Here is a 25,969-nt window from a genome sequence, read left to right on the forward strand (position 1 = left end):
GAGCATATTTGTGTTACTGTGGTAAGAACACATCCCACCCTAGAGAATGAAATATTTAGGGGAATATTAAAAAGGCAGGCTAGAATATTTCTCCAAAGGAGAAAAGTCTTTTTAAAAGCAGAAACCAGCCCCACACTCCCTGCCATAGGAAAACAGCTTCAAACTAAGAAACCTTTAGGAATGCAGATTTTCTGATCTAGTAAGGAAGACTCTATTCCAATCTATTCATAAGCAAAATGCCTTCAGCCCCATAGCTGATGGGATTAAGAATTTACATTCCCCCACCCAGCTCCAAGGACAGGACATGAGCCAGGCAACAATAATTAGGATACCAAAAGGGGACTCAACCATAGGTCAAAGTACATTGCACAGGAAGCCCAAAAAAGGTATAAAAACCCACATACTCTCAACTCCATTTCGTCAGCTGTCCCAGAACTCCATGCTGTTGCTGGTTCTGCTCATCAATAAACTGGAACCTTCTTTCCTAAGCGGCCTCCATTTCTATTTGCAGCATCTTAACCTCCATTTTATTTACTCCCAGCTTGGAACTGGACCTGATGATTTTTCTGCCACCATTACCATTTGGTACAAGTGGAGAATGCACAGAGGCTTTAAATTATTATTATTATTATATTTGTATACCGCCCTTCTCCCGAAGGACTCAGGGCGGTGAACAGGGCACATATAAAAATACAGAATACAAAAATTTAAAAAGAATTAAATAAGAGGCCGAGCTAAAAACAGTAGAATAATATAAAAATCCACAATAAAAACCCCAGCACATCCCCCATCAGGCCAGGCCGGCTTGTTCAAATAGGTAGGTCTTCAGGCCACGTCGGAGGAGCGAAGGTCAGGTGCCATCCGGAGCTCAACCGGCAGCTGATTCCATAAAGCTGATTCCATAAATGTCCTAGGGCAGGGATAGGCAGAATACTGGGAGTTGAAGTCCAAGAGTCATAAAAGAGCCGAGGTTGCCTACCCCTGTCCTAGGGTGTCAAACTGCCGGCCCTTGGGCCGGATGAATCATAGCAAAAACGCACTTACCCCATTGCCGGCAATGTCAAAAAAGTCGTGATATGTCGCGACACGTCACGTAATGTTGCGAGTTAAAACCTCAGATTAAATCCTTCCCAAATTGAGTTGCCATGCTTCATTAAATATCCACAATTTGGAAGCTGCAGTTGGTCCAGAATGAGGCACTTTTCTGCTAGCAGTTTAGCCCTGCCCCTGCAAAATAATCCTGATTCTGAAAAACCCTACCTTGTTACTATGAAGTTTCTGGGTCAAATTCAAAGCTGCAAAGGTCTAATTCCCTCCCTTCTGGTATGATGCAAATATTATTTCACCCTGCCCTAATTTAATTTGTTCTTCAGTAGTTTGATTTGGCTTCGATGCGCGGTTTGATCATGCTGCCCAGTACCTCAGGAATCCAGGCAAGCCTCCTACAGAATTCATGGGGAAATCCCCAAAGGCCCAAATTACAGCAACAGATCAGCCATCTCAGGAATAGAAATTCAGAGTTCGTCAAGTTTCCAGAGGGCCGTCCAAAGGGCTACCACTGGTTTTGGTGGCCAGGCATCCCTACTGGAAAAGCAGAAATTCGTGCACTTTGATTTGAGAGACGAATTGCTCCAAATTGCAATCTTTGATATTGCTGGGGAATTCTGGGAGCTGAAGTCCACACCTCTCGAGAACAAGTTCGAAAAGACATCGGCAAGTTCGGCAAACACTGTCATAGTATAATCAAAACCGAAGAGCATTTTTGAAAAGTTGAAATAAATGAATCAACGGCTATGTCAGGGGTAGGCAACCTCGGCTCTTTTATGACTCATGGACTTCAACTCCCAGAATTCCTGAGCCAGCCAAGCTGGCTCAGGAATTCTGGGAGTTGAAGTCCATGAGTCATAAAAGAGCCGAGGTTGCCTACCCCTGGGCTATGTGAAATCAATTGGAAGAAACGCGAATCGCCTCGGTGGATTTTTTTTTAATGGATTTTTACGATCAGAAAGGCTGGCTTCAGAAATAAAGTCTGAATTTATAAGACGCGGGAATGTCAGAAGGTTTCTATCCCCGTCGGTTGTATAGAAGTATCGTTCTCTTCTCTGCCTTTTTTTTTTTGCATTGAAAATCATTTCAAAACGGCATTTTCTCCGAATAACCTCTTTAGGCGCGGCTCTACATCTTTTCTATCTCTATGGCTGAGGAAGAAAATTCAGACCGCGGCATGAAAAGAGCGGCTCGACAGCAGGCAAATCACGTGAACAGCCCACATCCAATCAGAAATGTACTCCCCGTGACGTAACGCTTTGCGTCGAGGCTCGGAATCATTGAGACGAACCGCTGAGCGGTTATAATTACGATTGCAAGTGGGCGGGACTAAAGAGGGTCGGAGGGTAAGGTTTTTCGTTTTATTGGCAGGAGTTGGTGTCTTTAATTTTTCCGCCTCTTCAAGGCGGAAGTGTAGAGAAGCAGCCATTGGGTAAGAGAAGGGGATAGGCGCTCAATCATTAACCAATCACGAGGCATCGATTTGTTGGAAGGTGGGATCAGGTGACGAGGAAGAGAAAGGAAATTTGACGGTGAGTATGGAGGAAGGAGGGAATGGGTTGGAAAGTAAGTTCATTTTCTCCCTCCTAAGAAAGATTGTAATTACCTTGCTTATGGAATGATAAACACATTATATTTATATATTATGTAATTTCACGTACATAAACACGCACATATATGGATATGTTATGTAATTTCACGTACATATACAGAGAGATGTTTACGTCTATATATTACATAGTGCTAAGCCGTGTCTGCTTGTCGAATAACTCACAGGTTTGCACAATGCAGTCAGCCAAAAAACCGGAACGCATTATGTTGCCCTTTTCGAAGTTATTTAAGGGGATGCATATCTAGTTCCTTTTTCCCCTCTTCAGTTCTTACTTCACAACAACCCTGTTAGGTAGATTATATTGGAGGTAATAGCTCCCTTAAGTTTAACCAGCATGCTTCCTAGCTGGGTGATTTGAACCAGCATAACTGAGTACTCTTAGTTCACATAAGTAAAATATAAACAATAATCTTTTTACCCATAGAGGTGAAGGATGAGGGTATAGAGTCAGAATAAAGCGATAGTCTTGTTTATTTAGGAACATTCAATAGAGAGATGGCAAGGTATAAGAAATGTAAGCAAAGCAAATATAAATAAAATGCAAATGAGATAATGTGTTTCTTGAAAAGGAAGGCTAAAACGGGTTGGAGGTGTAACCCTTTAATTTTGAGGTTTATTAATATTTTATTTTTATTTTTTTTATTTTTAATTCCATTTATATCCCGCCCTTCTCCGAAGACTCAGGGCGGCTTACAAGCTTAGCAGTAGCCTTCATTCTATGTATATGCCTGCTTATTAGGGCTTTCACACACACCCCAAGCGGCATTATTACAAAGTCAGCTTAATTGCCCCCAACAATCTGGGTCCTCATTTTACCTACCTCGGAAGGATGGAAGGCTGAGTCAACCTTGAGCCTGGTGGGATGTGAACCTGCACTAATTGCAGGCAGCTGGTGTTACTTAAGGAGGCATTAGCCCACTGCTCCACCAAGGCTCTTTATAGAATGGAGATCTATAAAACTGACCATATTTCATGTATTATATCTTGTAAAATATCTTCATTTCAACTATACTGTATCAATATTATTTTACCTAGATTCTCCTTAATATTTTAGTGTTTCTTAAGGAGAGGTTGAATGTAAAGAAATACTGTATTGGACTATGGAGAAATACACTATCGAACTATGAAGTTAAAGAATAATACTCCTAATATATTGTTACTAGAAAGTTTTGGAACATATTATTACATTCTCTAGTATCACTATGGTTATCTATTTTTTAAATATATACATTTTACTGAGCTATATTAAATATTGAGGAATCCGCCTTTTTTATCTGCTAAGAATTTTCAAAAAGCAGCTGTGTTGTTTCTTAACTCAATTGAAGTTCAATATTAAAATAGAAATAAACACAGAGTTGTCATTAATACATGAAATTAAGATACGACAATATCTTCAGATATAGAGAACTACAAATTTGGGAAGCAGATTGACAAAAATGGTCAAAGGGGAGAAACTGAATTAGAATCTGCAGCTGAACAGAGTATGCAGCTTGCAATATTTATGTTATAGTCATGTCACTTTATCTTTTAGATAATGAAGTGAATAGAATTAGAATAGAATAGAGCTGGAAGGGACCTTGGAGGTCTTCTAATCCTATACCATTTCAGATAAGTGACTAGTCTTAAAAACCTCCAGTGATGGAGCGCCCACGATTTCTGAAGGAAAGCTGTTCCACTGGTTAATTGTCCCCACTGTTAGGAAGTTTCTCCTTAATTCCAGGTTGCTTCTCTCGTTGCTCAGTTTCCAATCATTGTTTCCTGTCCTGCCCTCTGGTGCTTTGGAGAATAGTTTAACACCCTCTTCTTTGTGGCAGCCCCTGAAATCCTGGAATACTGCTATCATGTCACCCCTGTGCCTTCTTTTCTTTAGACTAGCCAAACCCAAGTCCTGCAGCCATTTTTCATATGTTTTAGTCTTCAGTCCTTTGATCCTTTTAGTTGCTCTTCTCTGAACGTTTTTTCAAACTTTTTGTAGTATGGTGACCAAAATTGGTTGCAATATTCCAGGTATGATCTTACTAGGGTTTTATAAAATGGTACTTGATTCTGTGGATTGTAGGATTGTATTAGCTTTTTGGTGGCTGCTGCACACTGCTTTCTCATAGTCCAGTGATTGTCCACTAGGACTCCAAGGCCCCGTTCACAATTACTGCTTTGAGCCAAGTCTCACCTAATCTGTACTTAAACCTTTGATTTTTCCTGCCTAAATGTAAAACTTTGCTTTTCTCCACATTAAAATTCTTTTTTTTGGATAGGCCCCATTGTTCAAGTTTGTCAAGATCTTTTTGCATCCTGAGCTTGTCTTCTGGGGTGTTGGCTATTCCCGCCAGCTTGGTGTCATCTTCAAATTTGATGAGTTCCCCTTCTATTCCCTCATCTAAGTCATTTATGAAGGTATTGAAGAATACTGGACCTAAGATGGAGCCTTGAAGACAGCATCACACCCACTTTTTCCTGTTTGGTGCCCATGTTTTTCTATAGGCATTTGGTGTTTCTTGCTGAAGAAGCCAGCTTCTTGTGAACTCATTTTATGGAATGGCAAGAGGTTTCCTGGCCCAAACTGTTACCGTAGTTTCTCTTTCTGTAACTCTTTCAATTGTTACTACAAAGTCCTGCCACAATTTCTCTCCAGTATTCCAGACAACAAGGAATCTTGTTTACAGGTATTTATTCTGAGGTCTACTTTATTTTCTATACAAATCTTGTCAGAGAACCATTGCAGTTAAGGTGTTTGACTGGCATTGGAAGCACCCATGTGTTTGATTTTGAGTGAGTTATTCCCTTGAGGCAAACTTATAGTACATAGAAATGTGGGGGAAAATGGGATCATAGTGCCAAGATAAGCCACTATTTCCTTCTAGATAAAAGGTGAAATATAAACCTAATAAAGGTAAAGGTTCCCCCGCACATGCGTGCTAGTCGTTTCCGACTCTAGGGGCCGATGCTCATCTCCGTTTCAAAGCCGAAGAGCCAGCACTTGTCCGAGGACGTCTCCGTGGTCATGTGGCTGGCATGACTAGACGCCAAAGGCACACGGAACGCTGTTACCTTCTCACCATAGTGGTCCCTATTTTTCTACTTGCATTTTTATGTGCTTTCGAACTGCTAGGTTGGCAGAAGCTGGGACGAGTAATAGGCGCTCACTCTGTTGCGTGGCACTTGGGATTCGACCCGCCAAACTGCCGACCTTCTGATCGACAAGCTCAGCATCCTAACCCACTGAGCCACCGCGTCCCATAAACCTAATATCAGCAGACAACCAGATGGATTGCTAAAGTTCAGAAGATTGCCATAGCCCAATATCTTAGGTTTAGAGTTTATGAATAACTAGGATATCTTTACAGAAAATCAGATCATAAATAGGATAGAAGCCTTCATTGGCCAAGTGTGATTGGACACACAAGGAATTTGGCTTCGGTGCATAAGCTCTCACTACATACAAGCAACAAGTGGTAACTCATGATCATTATTATAAAATACAATCATCATAAATCATAAGATACAAACTAAGTGATAGTCCTAGGATACTAAATAAGCAAACAACATAATTCATAATAGGATACTAAATAAAAGCAATCAACATAAATCATGACATACAAACAACAAAGTCACAGTCATAAGAAGCTAAGGAAATAGGTAATAGGAAGGATGAAAAAATGAGAAGGATAATAGGTAATACAGCCCTATTGGTGGTTTGATATCCTAGGGCAGGGCTTTTCAACTTTTTCACCCATTGTACCACTTTTAGGATATGGCAACATCCGAGTACCACCAGTCGCCTAGCAAGGTGTCAAAAACTTGATAAACCCCCTCCCCAAAAAAAAGAAAGAAAAGGAAAAAAGTGATGAAGTACAGGTAGTCCACGACTTACAACAATTCGCTTAGTGACTGTTTGAAGTTACAGTGGCACTGAAAAAAGTGCCCCCCAAGCCACAGCCGAGCAAGACACCTGCCTGCCTGCCCGGCAGCGCTCTTCCTCCTGTCCGAGGTTTTCATTGTTGTGAGCATTTCTGTTGAGGATTGGCAGCGGGGGTGGGGAGGTGTTTGGTTTTTATCTCTCCCCACTCTGCTGGGTGGTTGCAGAAGATTTTGGTCACTCAACATGACCCTGAGACACTGGGACCATCATAAATATGAATCAGTTGCCAAGCATCTGAATGTAAATCACAAGACCCTGGAGATGCTACAACATTCCAGCTGATCAGCACTTCCTCTGGGCTCAGAAGCACCAGGATCAGCGCCGGGCTTCAGCTGGAGCCTGGCGCTGATCCTGGCGCTTCCACTGAGCCCTGACAGCCCCGAAGAAGCGCTGATCCTGGCTCTTCTGCTACCACCAGTTCAGCTCATTCCCCTCCCCTGCTACCACTTTTCTAGGATGGTCGCGTACCACCTGCCAGGTGCCAATGTACCACAAATGGTACCCGTACCACTGGTTGAAAAGCCCTGTCCTAGGCTATAGACAGTGTTGTGGAAATTACATGTTTAGCAAAGTGAAAGCATGGGGGAAAAACTGGTTGTGTCTGGTTGTTTTGTAATGCAATGTCCTATAGTGTCATCTTGAGGGAAGAAGAAATACAGATACACATTAAGTTTATTAAGAATTGTTTGTATTAACGGAAACTAAATTACAATACTTACAAATTCTAGGGATTCTCATGAAACAGAAGAATTGCTTGACAGTGAGATGGGTAGCATCTACATGTAATAATAAATAAAGCAGAAATGCTTTGTCTAGGATGCTAAGCAGCCTTGTACTTTATGCCTCATTCCAAGCCTCTTCAGTGCTCATTTTTTTCATTTTGTAACTCAATTGACATTCAGAATTCCAATTTGGTGTAAATATACACATATACATGTATATGCTTCTTGTTTCTCAGTGCCCTAGCTTGATTAGTGTTAGAGACAATAGCATTCAATCGACTGGTTCTTACCTATAAAGCCCTACATGGCTTAGGTCCGGGATATTTGCAGGACCGTCTACTGCCCAGAACGACTTCCCATCGCCCGGTGCGCTCACACAGGGAGGGCCTCCTCAGGGTGCCGTCAGCTAGACAATGTTGGCTGGTGACCCCCAGGGGGCGGGCCTTCTCTGTGGGAGCGCCTGCCCTGTGGAATCAGCTTCCCCTTGAGCTCCGGATGGCCCCGGATCTCCGGTCCTTTCGTCGCGACCTCAAAACATTTCTTTTCCATCAGGCTTACCTGGACTGACGATAGAGGTTTTTTTAAAAAAAAATGTTTTTAATATTTTATCACTGGGGCTTGTTAGTTTAATCTTTTTTGTAACATTTGTATTATTGTGTTTTATTGTTGTTAGCCGCCCTGAGTTCTTCGGGAGATAGGGCGGCATATAAGTCCCAATAATAAATAAATAAATAATAATGCTAGTAAATTAATTTTGTCATTTGTAAAGCGTTCCACATACCTTTTCCTTTTTTCTGGAAAACTGACACTAGGAAAGGTTGCCATGCCACTCCTATGTTCTCCACCTTCCACTGTATGCATGCAACAATATTGACTTATACAGTGTTCAAATTACAGCTTTGCTAAGTGAGTCAATATCTTGGATAGGGGAAAACTTCTTATATTTCCAGAATTTTATTTTTGTTGCTGTTTTTGTTTACCTAAAACTGGCCACATTATTTAAACCTTATTGAAATCTTAACAAAATGAGATGTATTTTTCTGTATACTTTAAATCAGGGGTGTCAAACTGCCGCCCCGTGGGCCAGACGCGTCATGCAGAAACCGTGCCTACCCCATTGCCGGCAATGGCAAAACCGTCCCGATACATTGTGTGACGTCATGTGACATCGCGAGTTTGACATGTCTGCTTTAAATGCTAGATATCTTCTTTATTCTAAGTGTAATAGATGAACAGGCAAGATTTTCCTAATAGGACATCAGATTCTGTAAAGAACAAAGCATCTTAGATTTACTTTTTTCTCTCTGTCTAAATGTACCTATATTTCTACAGCCCATCTTCTCACCACTGGTTCCACAGAGACACAACTACAATGTCAGATTGTAAGGGGCCAAAAGAAAATCTGCATAGGAAAGCCAGAACATCCCCATATCCAGGATCAAAAGTTGAACGCACACAAGTTCCTGATGATAAAGTGGACTGGTTGATCAACTGGAAAAACTACAGTCCTGTGGACTATACAGCACCAAGTGTTTTGGCAGGACCTAAGTGGGCAGATCCAGAGATTGGGTGAGTTTTGTTACTCAGTAGGATGAACAGAGACCAAATAACTTAATTTAAAGAAAAACTTTTCATTGTATTTCTTTATATAAAAATGGACAGGGTACATATGAAAATTACATAATGAATGAATTTTTCATACTTCAAATCTTTGCACCGAATTATAGGTTACCTTATGTAGTCTTTCTAATTCTATAATTTCTGGATTGCTGAAAATTATTGCAGGATATTTTATTTAACAAGGTGTGTTCTAGATTTTACATGGTAATATGAATTTGCTTCATGTATTTTATACCCCAATTCTATTATACTCAAGGCCACTGATGGATTTATAAGATACATCTGCCTCTAGGTCTTATAAATAATCTACCATTATTGGTGGCACAGTGTAGGATCCAGAAAGAGAAAAAAAACATTTATTCATATATGCATTGATAAGAAAAATATTGGTATTGAGCTAGGCCAGGGGTAGGCAACCTCGGCTCTTTTATGACTCATGGACTTCAACTCCCAGAAATCCTGAGTTGAAGTCCATGAGTCATAAAAGAGCTGAGGTTGCCTACCTCTGAGCTAGGCTTTATTTTCAGTTGCGGTAGTAGATATTTTATTAATGCAGAACAAAGTGCTGTGATCTGTGGTTTAATGAAGAAAAGCAACACATGTTCAGTCTTGTTCTCTCATTGAAAGAGAAGAAGCACTAAATATAGAAACTAAGTCTGCTCCCCCAATTTTGTCGATAGATTGCCATTTTTGAAATTAAGAGTGTTGAATTTTCTTGATGTATGGATGATGATCCCTGAGTTGCAAAATGTTTTCTGAACAAAACATAATGGAATAGAATAACAGAGGTGGAAGGGACCTTGCAGGTCTTCTAGCCCAGGGGTAGGCAACCTTGGCTCTTTTATCACTCGTGGACTTCAACTCCCAGAATTCCTAAGCCAGCATGGCTCAGCTTAGAAACTCTCACTTTCCCCTCAGCATGGCTGGCTCAGGAATTCTGGGAGTTGAAGTCCACGAGTCATAAAAGAGCCAAGGTTGCCTACCCCTGAGTTGAAGTCCACGAGTCATAAAACAGCCAAGGTTGCCTAACCCTGTTCTAGTCCAACCCCCTGCTCAGGCAGGAAACACTATGCCATTTCGGACAAATGGTTGTCCAGTCCCTTCTTAAAAACTTCCAGTGTTGGAGCATTCCCAACTTCGGGAGGCACTGATTAATTGTTCTAACTGTCAGGAAATTTCTTCTTAGTTCTAGGTTGTTTGTCTCCTTGATAACATCCTATTTTAATTAATTTTTATTTTATTAAGCTGATTTACTTTATTGTTATTATTTTATTAAACATTTTTGTGAAGGGGAAAAAGAAGGAAAAAGATAGATGAGAAAAAAGGCAAAAGAAAAAGAAAACACAGGCTGACACAGGAAATAAAGATTTGTCCCATGTTTGGGGCCTAGCAAGGTAATGTAAAAATAGTTAACAAGCATTTGACATATATCTCCCCTTGCTTCTCAGCTAACAAAGCGAGAGAGATCCTGTGGCTTAGAGGTGAAAACAACTGCCTAATGTGCAATCAGCCCAGGTTCGAATCTCAGAAGAGTATGGCTGACTGATGAAAACTAATAAGTTTGAAATGCATATCAGTCTCCCTTAATTCTTTGTTAGCAATTTAAAATTTACACAAATATGAGCTGTCACCGGTGTGACTACTGCCTGTCGATGGCCTTCAGGTTAGGCTGACACAGGAAATAAAGATTTGTCCCATGTTTGGGGCCTAGCAAGGTAATCTAAAAAAAAAATAGTTAACAAGCATTTGACATATATATATATATATATATATATATATATATATATATATATATATATATATATATATATATATATATATATATATATATATATATATATATATATATATATATATATATATATATATATATATATATATATATATATATATATATATATATATATATATATATATATATATACATTGTAAAATACAACATATTTCTTTTGCATTCATTGATTACAGTTTTATTTTTTCTTTTGCATGCAGCCCAGTCTCATATCATTGGCCCTATAAATGCTTTAATAAATAGATTAATACATTTAAAATCCAAGTAATATACATATATTATTAGCAATAATCAGCACAGTGTATTATATAATGTAAAATATTGTAAAGAATTACAGCACTTTCTGAACATTGAAAGATATATCATTGTTGAAAATTAATATACGAAGGATTTATGTTAAGAGAAATATAAATTTTGAATGTAGTACAAGCCCAAGAATGGAAATGTAATCCCAACTTGAATTAAAATTTTGTGTCTCATTTAGATTTGAAATACTACACAGAGTTATTTTGCACATTAAAACATACTCCTACAAGTTAATTATTCATTATTTTTCAGAATGACTTCATCATACTTTATTCTTATTCACAATAAAAATAATAAAGTTCTTGGCAAAGCTAATACTTATTTAATTAATTCCATTCCGAAGTCAACTGACTCCTTAATCATTCTGGACATTTACAGTTATAAAAAGGAACCAACATATATCAAAAGATGCACCTTTGTGTGGATATAAGGTTTAATATCATTTAGTTTGAAAATTGCAGGTTGGAAAGGAAATTCAGGTTTTAAAGTTTTTCCCCCCATTTTATTATAAACAATTTGCCAATATTATCAATATTTGCAACATTGCCATCAAATATGGAAAAAAACAGTAATCTGATCAGATTGTTACATTTCCAACAATTTTTAGAAAAAGAACTGTTTATTTTACCCATCAGCACTGGAGTTATATACCTGTGGTAAATGATTTATAGTAGGTCTAAATTATCAAAGAGGTATGAAAAATTCAACTGACAAAAGGCTTATATGGGAATTGCATGTTTTATAAACAAAACTGTGTTTTGAATTACAGTGTTCGTAGCTTTCATGAGCTCACTTGGTATAATCATTTCATTGTTTTTTTTTCTTTCTCTTCTGAAAAGAGCCAAAATCTTTTTTCCAAGGTTCAATGAGAAGGATGGTCAAGTGGAAAGGAGAAGCCACAGTGGCTTATATAAAGTGGAAAATGGGAGGCCCAGGTATGTGGCACTTTTTAGTGAAGTAGAAAACTTCAAACTGAGCAATGGCTTAGTAGCCATGATTTATAGAATAAACTACAGCTCACTGGCTTCACAAACCACATATTTAAATCAAAAGACCACTACTGCATTCGTCATGTGAAGTTACAGTCAGTAAATCTGCATTTTGGTTTAATGAGGCACAGGCAGTGGTGGGATTCAGCCGGTTTGCACCAGTTCGGCAGAACCGGTAGCTAATTTTTTGTTGCCCAGGCACAGAACGGACTTCCGGAAGTGGCATCCACACTGAGAACCGGTTGTTCACATATTTGAATCCCACCACTGGGCACAGGTAGTCCTTGACTTATGACCTCAGTTGAACCCAAAGTTTCTGTTGCTAAGTGAGACATTTGTTTAGTGAGTTTTGCCCCACTTTGCAACCTTTCTTGCCACTGTTGCTGAGTGAATCACTGCAGTTGTTAAGTTAGGAACACACTTGTTAAGGGAATCTGCATTCCCCATTGATTTTACTTGTCAGGTCGCAAAAGGGGATCCCGTGACCCCGGGACACTGCAACTGTCATAAATATGAGTCGGTTGCCAAGCATCTGAATTTTGATTATGTGACCATGGGGATGCTGCGACAGTCGTAAGTGTGAAAACGGTCATAGGTTACTTTTTTCTGTGCTGTTGTAACTTCAAATTGTCACTAAACAAACTGCTGTAACAGTTTAGGACAGGGGTGTCAAACTGCCGGCCAACGGGCCAGGTGTGTCACGAGGAAACCGCGACCACCCCATTGCCAGCAATGGGGAAAAAGTTCTGATACATCACGTGACATCATGTGACGTCGCAAGTTTGACATGTCTGGTCTAGGACTACCTGTCTAGGAATTTAGCCTTTAGATATGTTTGTGGCTGAAGATGTTCTGTTCCAGCCTACGACCTGTTTGTGTGACAGGGGCAACCCCTTTTTCCTTTTGACAAATTAATAGGCTGGGAAAAACCCAACCCAAATTTAATTACAGTTCCAAAATGATAAAGTCTTTCAAACAAAAAAGCAGCAGAATATTTTCTTCAATAAATGATTCAAAACATCAAACAAGAGTCAACAAACGAGTCAAACAGATTAGCAAGAACAGACCAGGATTCTCTTTGAATGTCTCTGAACGGTTGCCTTCAGCAACCAGCCCCGCCCACACCTTCCCCTTTTATTATCTGTCCCAAGGAGTGGCTTCTCAAAGCCTTCTCCTCCTTTTACTGAGTTGCCTCATAGATTTGCTCTGCTCTGCTCTGCTGGATTGCCTTCTGCTTCTAGCGTCTCTGAACAGATTCAGCTGTAACTCCTCTGAGTCCGACACCTCCTTCTTACACAGCTGAGCCTCATGAGGAACATGACTGGAGGGGCCAGGCTGAGAGTCCTGCAGTGCATCAGAGCCTCCCTCTGACACCGAAGGCTCTCCAAACCCCTCCTCCTCCTCCTCCTCAGATTCCTCAGACTCAGCTGCTGGGAGCACAGGCTGACGCTGAATCACAACAGAAGATCTGTAGCTTGACCTGCAGTCAGTTTCTTTTTTCTGAAACCTAGAGCAATTGAGCCATCAGGGCATGTCAGCACTGTTAATTTGTATTTTCACTGTGCTCTTTTCATGCTGGCTGGAGAATTGTGGGGTTTAAGTCTACACATCTTAAAATTGCCAAGTTTGAAAAACAATTACAGGTAGACCTCTTATTATTTTCAGGAATCCCATAGGCAGGACAGGATTAGTGGGACGAGGTTTGCTGGGGCGTTGGGGACCCAATCATGCTGCTGATCCTCTAATAACAAGGTAAAAAATCCCTATGATACAGTCAATATATGTCCTCAAGGATGTTTCATTTTTCAGCTAATTTGATTGATTGGGGTATTGTTTTAGGAGGTGATCAGGCTGAGCTCGAGGGTGGGGTCAAACACATCATCGGTCACAAGTTCCTGCATGCCCAAGTCCAGCCCACCTTGAATGCCTTCTTAATTCCTGCTCATTTCCCTTGATCGTTAGTAGCTCAGATTTTTGTAGAGAGTTTAAGCTTGCAATAAATCTTTATACTCGTTTGAACTGCCAGAATTTCCTGATTTTCCCGGTCTAACCCACATTTTTCTATCTTATCAAGTAGTAGGTTGTGATCTACTTTATCAAATGCCTTACTGAAGTCCAAATAAATTATATCCACGGCATTCCTCTGGTCCACTAATTTTGTCACTTGCTTAAAGAATGCAATAAGATTTGTCTGGTATGATCTGTTTTTGACAAACCCATGTTGGCTTTTAGTAATGACTTTGTCAGACTACTCATCTACTAGCCTAGTATTGCCTCCTTTTATTTATTTATTTTTATAAGATTTTATTAGTTTTTCCCCATACATACCATAATAATTTTTCAACCAACGTGCTGTCTGAGTTTAAATACACTAATACATATTTAATTCCTAATCCTCTATTCTTTCCTCTAACCATCAGTAAAGTAAGTCCCAAGTTTGATAGTATTCTGTTTCTTCTTTTCCTTTCAATCTCATAGTTAATCTGTCCATCTCTGCGTGTTCCAGTATTTCTTAAATTATTTCTTCATCTGGTGGTATTCCTTCATTTTCCCAATATTGCGCAGATGTTGTTTATCTCTATGTGCTATTGATTTGTCTGAATGCCTGGCATCCGGAACTTCTCTAGTGTTTTTGGACTTGGCTTGGTCTACTCGAGGACGCTCACTTTCCCAACTGAAACTATGGTTAAATCTATCCATGTGTGGTAAATTAAGGAGTTTTCATCATGTCTTCTGACTGCTAGTTGGTGCTCATGGATGCCCTTGGCAAGTCTTTTATCTGATTGTCCTACATAGTGGCTGTTGCAGTTCTTACATTGTATGTTATAGATCAGTGATGGCGAATCTTTTAGAGACCAAGTGCCCAAACTGCAACCCAAAACCCACTTACATATCATCGGGTGCCGGATGGGCGTGGCCCTTTGGGAGGGGGTGGCCAATTGGGTGGGCATGGCCCATTGGGTTGGCATGGCTGCAGTGGTAATGGCATACTGGGTGGGACTAAAAAGTTAAATCAATCAATTCCAACTTTGTGAGAACTTTTTTTCCCCCCGCAAGAAGTTGAAATTGATTGATTGCATCTTTTTTTTGCACATGGCGGCAGAGGCCTAAAGTGAAAAGGTTTTATACAACCCAGCTGAAGGCCTAGAACTGGGGTGATGGCATGCGTGCCCACAGAGAGGGCTCTGCGTGCCACCTGTGGCACCTGTGTGATAGGTTCGCCACCATGGTTATAGATGTTTCCTGTTTTTTCTTCTAGGACTCTTGGTCCATTGATTTACTTAGGATGTTTTGGAGGGCTTTCGTTGGTGTGTGGTACGGTGATCCCAGGTGGTTGTAATAGTCTGTTGGTAGTTTCTGAGATGTTTTGGATGTATAGCAGTGTCATCCTTTTTGCAGCTTGTGTTGGTGTGCTGTGTTGGGTTGAGTGGTCAGGTACTTTTTGGTAAAGTTGGATATCCATTTGTTGGAAGATGTATAGATAATTTGTTTTTTGTTTTTTTTCTGCAGTTCAGGGTTTCTGCAATGTGTTTGTGTTCATCTAAATGATATCTTTACAGAGGTTCTCTTCTGAGAGGTTGGGTTGTTACTTTGGTAGTGTAGCGCTTGATTTGTGTGGGTGGCTTTACGATAAGACTTGTGTTTCTATTTCGCCCTCACTGCCTTTGCTGATCAGGATATCCAAGAAGGATAGCATGTTGTTGTTTTCTTCTTCCCTTGTGAATTTTATTCCTTTGAAGATGTTGTTGGTGGTTTTATGGGTATTCTCTAGTTGGTCCTTTTTTATTATGAAAAGGGTATCTTCATCAGGATCCGTGGTGGCGCACCTATGGCACGTGTGCCACAGGTGGCACGCAGAGCCCTCTCTGTGGGCACGCGCCCTGTCGCCCCAGTCCTAGGCCTTCAGCTGGGTTTTATAAAACCTTTTCGCTTTAGGCCTCCACCGCTGTGTGCAAAAAACCCCAGTTTCAATCAATCAATCAATTTCAACTTCTCGTGGGGAAAAAAAAAGATCTCGCAAAGTTGGAATTGAGTGAATGAACTTTTTAGTCCCACCCACTCTGCCGTTACCACCGCAGCCATGCCCACCCAATGGGATACGCCCACCCAATTGGCCACATCGACCCAAAGGGCCACGCCCATCCGGCACCCGACAATACATAAGTGGGTTTTGGGTTGCAGTTTGGGCACTCAGTCTCTAAAAGATTCGCCATCACTGATCTAGATCATACTTGGGGTTGTATGCATGGGAGTATGATTGATTCTAGGAGTTCTATTACAACTTTCGCTATGAGTCCTGAAGGCAGTGTTCTCATGGGTGTTCCTTTGATTTGTTGATATCGTTATCTAACTGAAAGTACATGGTTAGGCAATAATAGATAAGATCCATGATTCTGATTACAATCTTGGGTATGCTGTGAACCAGTGCCATCATTCGTTTTTTGGCCAATTCTGGGTGTGTGGATGTGAAAAAGGACTGTGAGATCCAATGAGATCATGATTTCATCCTCACCTGTTGTCATGTCTTCGATTCTTTGAAGATGCTATAGCAGGAGTCTCCAACATTGGCAACTTTAAGACTTGAGGAATTCTGGGAGTTGATGTCCATAAGTCTTAAAGTTGCCAAGGTTGGGGACCTCTGCACTATAGTGAGCAGTTGATGGAGCACCCAAAGATGCTTTTTTAAGAGGCAACTGGACTTTCTTGTGTGTTTTTTTGAAGAAGTTTCGCTTCTCATCCAATAAGCTTCTTCAGCTCTGACTGGATGGTGGGGAATGTAAAGATTTATTTTCCATGCAGACAGCTGATCATTTGCATTATTTTAGAGAGTCGTTGAGGCCACTTGGAGGTTTATCTGGGTCCTCAAGATCATCTGAGTAGTGCAAAGGGATGTGTGGAGCCTTCTTGGAACTGCTGAAAGGACTGTGTTGTAGACTGGAGATAGATGATGTTGTATCCCTCCCCCTCTGTTGAGAGAGGGCTGTTCAATTTTTGACATAGACGGCCTTTTTGATGGAGCAGTTGCTTCCCTCTATGACGTGTCCAAATCAATTCTTTAATGATGTTGTAGGTTGGTCCCTGGTAATGATACAACTGGATTGAGGGGTTGTGTGCTTTGGAACATCCGTAGAGGCGGGGGAAGATGGGTCCACTGCTTTTTGTGCTCCACTGTTCCTCTTTGGTGATTTGGCCTTTCTTAGTCAAGAATTCTCTTGATCTGGTTATCTAGCATGTATTGGATTGGTGTTCACTGGGATATAAGTTTCTTTGTCTTCTAGTAGTGCATTCACTTTTGTGTATATATATTGTGACTTGTCTGTGATAACTGTGGCTGGGCCTTTGTCTACTAGTAGGATGGTGATAGTTTGGTCTTTTTTAAAGGTTTTTCAGGGCTGCTGTGTGCTCTACTTTGAGTTGGTTTTGTTTTCTGTCAGATTCAGAGACCAGTCATCGCAGGGTGTCCCAAAATGTCTGTCTGCCTACGCAGAGTTTATTGTATTTATACAGTTTTAACAAGCAGGAAATAACACACAGCAAAAGCATTGTTTATTGGTGTACTCCCTAGTCAATCTTGAACATCCGAACATCCCAGCCAGGGCAGAGTCTCTCATATCTACCTGGTTCCTGGCAGTCCTTGGCAGTGCTAATTGGAATGAGCTCATAGACATGCGGATAACAGGATACTAAGGCAGGCAGTTTTCTGCCCACGGTCCCTTCATATCCTTGACCTCCATCTCTAAATCTCACTCTTTTCTTTTTTGTTAGCCAAGGACTTGTAAAAAGGGTTAATGGATGAGTCATAATCAGGAGAGGAATATCCTTGCAATTGCTTATACAAGGCATATACCTGACCCTGAGGCAGTGTGTGAGGGGGTTTAGGGCAAAAAGCTGTGATACATCTGTTGCAAAAGGAAGGGAGACACTGAACAAAACAGCACCCACCAATCAAAATAGCACAAATAATGACTAAATAGCGTAGGACATTTCCCAATAAACTTGTGGGTAGCCAAGCCCAAAGGCTCTCCCACCAAGATCCTAAAATACCAGTTTTCAAATCAGAGGCCAAATTGTGTAAAATATTGAGCTGGTGCTGGATGGTTCGTGATTCATCTGAAATGTTAAAACAACACATTCCTTCAAAACTTTCACAACCCAAATGCTGATGCAGAAGCAAATAATCAATAGCAGCATGATTTTGTAAAATACCTTTAGGCAAAGCTTGCAGCTTGTGGTTGATTGCTGAAATAGCTATAGAAGTAGCATTAATTGTTTTTGCCAAATTACACGCAACAGTGTTAATGTTTTTTTACTTGAAGATGTACAATTAACTATTTTTGCACATGTTATATTCTCAGGGACTGCTACGTTTGGGGTGTGCAAAGCAATTACATCAGGGGGTAGATCATAGGCAGTCAACCCCCAACTAGATATAGTCTCATAGTTAAAGTTTTTATTCAATAGAAATTTGCTCAAGCCAGTGATGGTTTGAATTGCTGCAGAAGGGGTACAAACAGGGATCAGACATGTAGAAAGCAAATTTGCCATGTCATACTATTTAGATAAACAAAAGACTTCATTTTGTGTGATGTTAGCTAGCTCCTGCAATATCAAATCAATGCCGGCACTACCTCTGGTAGCTGCAGGACTGTTTTCTATTGTTGGTTTGTTGTCTCTGTTTGGACCGGGGTCAGAAACCAACCCGATCGGCTGTTTCCTGACTAGACACTCTCTTGCCCAATGATAACCCTTCTGACATTTTGGGCATTTTGTTTTTGGTCTCATCTTCTGATAGAAAGGACTGCGAGATGCTGCAGACATGCCCCCTCTCCTGGATTTTGACATTCCCTTTTAAAATGACCAGGTTTTCCACAGTTAAAACACTTTCCTTGAGGCTTGCTGCCTTGTGATAAAGCGGCTGCCAAGTCATCGCAGGGTGTCCCAAAATGTCTGCCTGCCTACGCAGAGTTTATTGTATTTATACAGTTTTAACAAGCAGGAAATAACGCACAGCAAAAGCATTGTTTATTGGTGTATTCCCTAGTCAATCTTAAAGAACATCGGAACATCCCAGCCAGGGCAGAGTCTCTCATATCTAGCTGGTTCCTGGCAGTCCTTGGCAGTGCTAATTGGAATGAGCTCATAGACATGCGGATAACAGGATACTAAGGCAGGAAGTTTTCTGCACACGGTCCCTTCATATCCTTGACCTCCGTCTGTACAGTTTTCGTCTTCTTCTAGTCCATTGGTCCCCAACCTTTTGAGCATCAGGGACCGGTTCCGTGGAGAGAGGTTTTTCTGCAGACCGGAGGGGACGTGGTTTCATGTACTGCCTGCATCCCGCGGATGGGGCTTTGCTTGTTTGCATGGACCGTTTCTGGCATGCTGTGGACCGGTGCCAGTCCATGGACCAAGGGTTGGGGGACCCTTGTTCTAGTCTATGGTATGATAGTTTGATGCTTTCTTGGATCTCTACGGGACGTCCTAGAGTTTTAAATGCTCCTTCTAAGGCTTCTACTTGATTAGCATTAGCACGAATACCTACGACAGCATGCCCTTCCCACCAGCATCAGAAAAAATCCCACTAATAAACTGCACAGCTGGATAGAAAATAGCCCATGAAAGTGAGGAGAAAGTGACATTGATCACAAATGTATACCTCGGACTAAAGAAGTACCAGCACACCAGGGCAAACCTCAAGGAACAACTAGATCAGACAAGACCACATAGAAACCACCATCAAGACTACTTCCCAGAGCTGTGCTGGAAGAAAGGAAAACCAAACTACAAGCCACACTACTCAAACTCAAACTAAATCCCAGAATGAAAGAGGCACTTGAGCCCAAATGGGTAGTTAACTTGTCCAGCCACTCACTATTTACTGAAGAACACAGGATTCTACAGAAGGGTCTCAACTATGACACAGACGATGTTAATCTTTCTAGAATTCTTTGCAGTCTTAGAAGGAGCATTTAAAACTACAATACCCACCAGCGATGACAGGGCAAGCCACTAGTAAATATTACGAGAGCAAATCCTACTCTTACTAGCACTGATGATGTTTTCCTAGTTTGGTAATGAAACATCTGGGAGGGGGGGAAAAAAACAAGCTCAAAGATCACCAAGACCCCACTGTTCAATCTTGAGCAGTCTCTTCTATTGGTTTTTTTTTAAAAAAAATCATGATTCTTGTGCTAACATAGGCTTTTAGTTGTACTTGGAATTTTTTTAAAAAATCTTGAAACTGTAACTGCTTTTTATCATGAAAGCATTTCATAATAGTACATGGCTGGCTTAAAGGTTGAACCTTTAATTTTGGGGAGAGAGCCCTGAGGTTGGTGTGGCAAAAGTTGGTACTTTCCAATGACTCTCTGGCTCTCTGCCTAACTAATTTTGCTCTGACTGATGAAGTTTCTTGGATAAGCAACAAAGCGACAAAGTTTGGGCCAGTTGCCATGATTCAACCTTTATAGACACCTTTAGCATGGATGATTGAATCTTCATTGACATCATGCCAGTTCAAATTAGAGTTCTGGATTCTGGATCTAGAGTTCAGTGCAAATATTAATGCCAAGTCATGGTTTAACATTAAGTGAATGACTTTGAACCGTATATTCACTCTCCTTTGGCCCCTCCAATTCTTCCTTTATTTACATGCTCCAGTTGCAGCTTTATGCAATGAATTGGACCTTGTGGTGGTAGAAGACTACGGCAACATGTGTCTCTGGACCTATGTGCTGTCTTTCATTTGTAACATGCTGCATTTCTTCTTGAATTTTGAGGGCTTAATTATCTTCTTGGTGCAACTTTCAGATGGAAGAGAGATGGCAGCGGCAATAAAACAGCTCATCCAGTATCTGGCAAAAACATCTTACAGTTTATTGCAATCAAAAGGAAGGATTGTGGAGAATGGGCTGTTCCTGGGGTGAGAAGAAGAACAATGAGATAATGGTTTTCAGGAAAAAAAATTGCACTCCTAAAATACGTGTGTACAGTATATGTTTTGTGTGTTCCAGTTTTATTTATTAGCTAAGCATGTGAAAGACAGTTTGCAAAATTGTTTGCAAACAAGAGAGTCCTCTCTGTGTAATAATTTGTGAACAAGTGTGTAAGAGCTACATTATATCTCCCACTCTTTTTAATCGCTTTAGTGATATTTGTTTGAAACACTTATAAGCTGCCTTGTGAAATTTCAGTTTGGAAGAGAGGTGTGCAACTGCTTAAAGCAAATAAACAGCTTTCTCTTTCATTCTGTTCATAGAGTAATAATCAGCCTGTAGTTATAAATTTGTTATAAATAACAAATAAATAAAGCACTCTCTTCTACAAATCTGCTAATGGTCCTGCAAGGGAAAGTATATAACTAATCAAAATATTTCCTGAACATAGTCATCCAAGAGGAGCCACAAAGTCTTCAAAATGACACACCATGTATGTCATGATAACATTGTGCAAGTGATGCTAATTATATACCACATTAGCATCTGGTGTTCAGTGTTCAGAACATGTCCCAATTGCTATTATTGATTATGTACCTGAACATTATATAACAGATTATAATCTTCCTTTAGGGAATGGTGGATCCAGGGGAGAAGTTATCTGCTGCTCTAAAGCGAGAATTTAGCGAAGAGGCCCTGAACTCTTTACAGAAAACTAAGGCTGAGAAAGAAGAGATGGAGAAACACCTGAACAGACTCTTCAGTCAGGAACTCTTTGTGGTAAATGATCTTTCTTGTGTTTTTAAACCCTTTAAATATTAAATGGAAAGGTTACTGAGACTCTCCAAGTAAATTGGAACAGTATTAACTTCTCCGATTATAAACACCGAATAGTAGGTAAAATGGCAATGTTTAGCTTCCTCAACACAACAGATTTAGATAGTTAAATTAGCTTGCAAATGGAGACCCTGGTTTACTGTGGTTTTATTCCGGTCAGTGGTGTTATGGACGAGAGCCTGGCATGGTTCAGTTTCCCTTCCCCTCCCCCAGTTATTTAACATTTATATGAAGTTTGGGGCATGGGATCATTTGGTGATTTAACATATAAAGCCATTATGACATGGCACAAGGTTATCTGCGTTTTGTTGGAGTCAGCCCAAGCCCAGCCACTTAAACATTGCCAGAAGAAACTGGCTGTCATCCATTTCCAGGAAATTAGATCAGCAAATCTTGGAAGCCACTTCTTGCTTTAATAGGCCCTCTGCAAGAGCCTCCCACAGGGAGTTCATTGGACTCCAACATTAACCACCATCTGGAAACAGCTGAAAACGGAGATTTTTTGGAAGATATATGGAGGCTGATGCCAAATGCTGTCTATATTGTACTTTTTTCCCATTAGAGATGATTGTATTTTGATTCTTACTCGTCAGCTGCTGAAGTGATGTGGATGGTGGGATATAAATCTGATTAATAAACAAATGCAGCAGCAAATAAAATGTAACACATCGTCCTAAAGGTCCTGTATTTTGCTTTTTTTTTTTTTAGGCTTATAAGGGATATGTGGATGATCCTCGTAATACTGACAATGCTTGGATGGAAACAGAAGCAGTAAACTATCATGATGAATCTGGTGAGAAGAGAAGCCCTATATATATAAGAACATCTTTGATCATAATTCAGTGTTGATTATAAAATCACACAACATCTTTGTACTGACTTAGTCCTGTTTCTCTATTAATGGTAGGCAATTCGGGAAACAATCTTTTGATGTTGTTTTATATTAAATTGAGACCCAAGAATTCTCAGTCTAGTTCTGCATCAAGTTAAGACTTTCTTCCATCTTAGATCTGTACTGGTCATATGGATACAAGCAGTCCTTGACTTACAACCACAACGGAGCCCAAAATTTCCATTGCTAAGCAAGACAGTGACTTTCGTGGGTCTAGAACAGTGATGGCGAACCTTTTAGAGACCAAGTGCCCCAAACCCGCCCCCGCCCTACCACCCATTGCCGCCACAGTCTGCCGCAGCAGATTTTCCCAGGCGGCCCAGCAGCACCATGATGGCTACGCCCTCCGCCTGCGCCCCGCCGCAGCATCTGTGCACGATGGGGCAAGAGGGCAGTCTTGTCCCCACTGCCCGGCTGCCATGTCTTTGGCCGCACTGCTACGCGTGGGCCGCCCCCGGGGGCGACTCTTCTCCGGGAGGCTGCTGGTGAGGGAACCGCGTGGGGAGGCAGGGCTGGGGTAATGGTACGCCTCCCCACCGAGAGGGATCTGAGTGCCCCCCCCTGGCACGTGTGCCATAGGTTCGCTGCCACTGGTCTAGGATAACTCGCCACAGGGCAAGAGAAGAAATGGTAGAATGGAATCGTTAAAGGAGAGGATGCCAGATGTAATGTAAATGACAAAAATTAAAACCCTTTAATTACTTTTAAGTAATGAAATTGAATTGTTGAATTACCCCGCAGCGAATTGACTGTGGCAAATTGTCCCATTCTGAGCTTTTGCCCCATTTTATGACCTTTCTTGCCACAGTTGTTCAGTGAATAACTGCAGTTTTTAAGTTAGTAATATGGTTGTTGAATGAATCTGGCTTTCCCATTGACTTTGCTTGTCAGAAAATCGCACAAGGTGAAAAAACAGTCCTAAGCCACTTTTTTCCAATGCTGTTGTAACTTCGAATGGTGGCTAAGCAAATAGCTGTAAGTCGAGGACTACCTGTAGTGACTATGCTGTATTTTAGATAGGACCCTAATCCAGGTTAGGATGTCAGAGATTGAATTCAGGATCTCTTGTTCCAAAGCATATGCTTTGCTACAGGGTTAATTGCTCTTCCTACTCAGTATGATTTTGGGGGATAATTGACAGGCGATCCATCATCAAAAAAAAATCCTACTAGCTCTGAGACAGAGGTAGGGAACGATGCCCCTTTATGACTTGTGGACTTCAACTCCCAAAATTCCTGAGCCAGCCTGGTTCAGGAATTCTGGGAGTTGAAGTCCACAAGTCATAAAGGGGCCATCGTTCCCCAGCCATGCTCTAAAAGAGTTCAGTCATAACAGAAGATTCAGCAACAATAATGGTTTGGTTCCATGCTTTTTGGTAGAAGCGGATATGGATTGGAAGAAGCAAATGGCTCATTTTGTAGAATTAAAAAAGAGGCAATTCCATAATGTCCCTCTTTGTATTCATAGGTGAAGCAATGGATAATTTGCATCTGGAAGCAGGAGATGACGCTGGGAAAGTGAAATGGGTCGATATCAGTGAAAAACTTACACTATACGCCAGCCACTCTGACTTTGTCAGGCTTGTAGCAGAGAAAAGAGGAGGACACTGGGAGGAAGAGTAACTTTTGTTGCCACGACGGGACTAACATCAAACCATAAATTAAATCCTATCGTTTCAGATGGTAATTTAGCAGGAGAGTGGGAGGAAAATGCTTTGTAGGACGTTGGTGGCGCATGATTTAATGCTCCCGAGATTTCACACATATTCTGACATTCTTGACTTGAAATCATTGGAACTGTTGGTTACGCTACGCCTTTTAAATCACGTAATGCTACTGAAGTATTGGGTGCATCTGTTGTATACCTGTTCTGTACAGAAAATAAATGAGTAAAATTGAAATTTTTTTGTGGTTCTCCGGTAATATTGTAGAATGATATATTTACAGCTGCCAAAAATCTCTGAAGTTCTCAGGCCCTGAAAATGTTTTGCTGATTAGATAGCAACTGACTGATTTTATTTTATTTTATTTTTGAAATTTTTTTTATTAATTTTGTAGGGTTAACAAAGAAGGTAGGGAAAAGGGGACTTGGAGTAGGGTAGAAGAAAGATTAAGGGTAGGGATTGGGATATATACATATATTTGTGAAGCAATATGGTGGTTGGGTGTAGATATCCCAGACTCCCAAAAGACCTTTTTGATTCCTATATTAAAAATTACAAAGTTCTCCCTTCCTGTCTCTAGTGATAACACTTCTGCCTCCCCCCCCATTTGCAAGGTCACATTCCTGCATCACATTCCTGCCTCTGGTGATTCTTCATTTATAACAAGACTTGTTTCATGTAATTGCCCATGCCTCAAGATATGGCTTCCTGTCTCCTGTAACTGTCTCTGCTTCAAGATTATGTCTTTCAAGTCATGCATTCCTGTGACAACCCTTGTCAACTTTGTTAACATTTGTATAAGATAGCTATGCTTTATTGTTTCCTGTGATGACCTTTGCTCTCTTCATTAGCAGATGTATACAATGAGTTATGTTTTCCCTTTGACCTTCCATATTTCCATATGTTGCTCCCTCATGAGTGTGTTTCCCCCTCCCAAATGAAACAGCCTAATAAAAGGAGGGTGTCCGGAGCTGTTCGGGGGGCAAAACATCCACCCCGGGCACTCTGTGCTCTCTCACCTTGAACAAACTCGTGTTGGTGCCTCAGTTTGTCTTAGGACTCTGCTCCTGAGCCATCGCAGTTCCCAAGTGTGACCATTGGAACGTCCGGCACACTGGGTCGGTGGCAAAGGGCAAGATCCTTCCATATTCAAGGTGTTCACCCTTGCGAGGGTCCCTCTAAATTCTCACCCCTGTTACGGGGCTCTAAGAGTTGAGGCCAGAACCCTGACCGGTCGCTCAGCGCAACAGTTGGGTAATCCAAAGTAGCAAATAACAAATTATTTGTAGATAGTTCAGGTTGCATCAATAAAAATTCCCTCTCTGATTCCCTTAATTTTCACATAGTCAAAGTAATTAAGTTAACACAGTTCTAGTTATGAGCTAGTCAATTAACAAAGTTTTCAATATAGTTAGACTAATACATATCAAAATCCTGTTTTTAAGTTTTAGGTAAAGGTAAAGGTTCCCCCACACATGCGTGCTAGTCGTTTCCGTGCTTATCTCCGTTTCAAAGCTGAAGAGCCAGCGCTTGTCCGAGGACGTCTCCATGGTCATGTGGCTGGCATGACTAGACGCCAAAGGCTCACGGAACGCTGTTACCTTCCCACCGTAGTGGTCCCTATTTTTCTACTT

The 25,969-nt window shown here is 40.9% G+C and overlaps 1 protein-coding gene across 3 annotated transcripts; it reads left to right on the forward strand.

Moving 5' to 3' along the window:
* Positions 1 to 2,540: 2,540 nt before the first annotated feature.
* NUDT9 (nudix hydrolase 9) lies at positions 2,541 to 25,371 on the forward strand. 3 transcript variants are annotated; one of them, XM_081332809.1, is made up of 9 exons: positions 2,541 to 2,579; positions 4,915 to 5,322; positions 8,633 to 8,869; positions 11,858 to 11,953; positions 13,673 to 13,759; positions 20,819 to 20,930; positions 21,577 to 21,723; positions 22,489 to 22,573; positions 24,140 to 25,371. In XM_081332809.1, the coding sequence occupies exons 2-9, from the start codon at positions 5,195 to 5,197 to the stop codon at positions 24,292 to 24,294; spliced, it is 1,047 nt and encodes a 348-aa protein (XP_081188935.1). In that variant the 5' UTR covers positions 2,541 to 2,579; positions 4,915 to 5,194; the 3' UTR covers positions 24,295 to 25,371. The 3 variants fall into 3 exon arrangements, with proteins under 3 accessions (XP_081188935.1, XP_081188937.1, XP_081188936.1); XM_081332810.1 differs by lacking the exon at positions 2,541 to 2,579 and adding an exon at positions 2,604 to 2,613; XM_081332811.1 differs by lacking the exon at positions 4,915 to 5,322 and having other exon boundaries at positions 2,548 to 2,579.
* Positions 25,372 to 25,969: the final 598 nt, after the last annotated feature.

This window comes from Vipera berus (assembly GCF_964194415.1).
Source record: "Vipera berus genome assembly, chromosome: 7".
Classification (NCBI taxonomy): domain Eukaryota; kingdom Metazoa; phylum Chordata; class Lepidosauria; order Squamata; family Viperidae; genus Vipera; species Vipera berus.

Coding starts and splice junctions, on each gene's coding strand:
- NUDT9 (XM_081332809.1), top strand. CDS start 5,195: ATGGCAAGAGGTTTCCTGGCCCAAACTGTTACCGTAGTTTCTCTTTCT. Junction 8,870..11,857: donor TGGGCAGATCCAGAGATTGG/GTGAGTTTTGTT, acceptor TCTTCTGAAAAG/AGCCAAAATCTTTTTTCCAA. Junction 20,931..21,576: donor GAGAATGGGCTGTTCCTGGG/GTGAGAAGAAGA, acceptor ATCTTCCTTTAG/GGAATGGTGGATCCAGGGGA.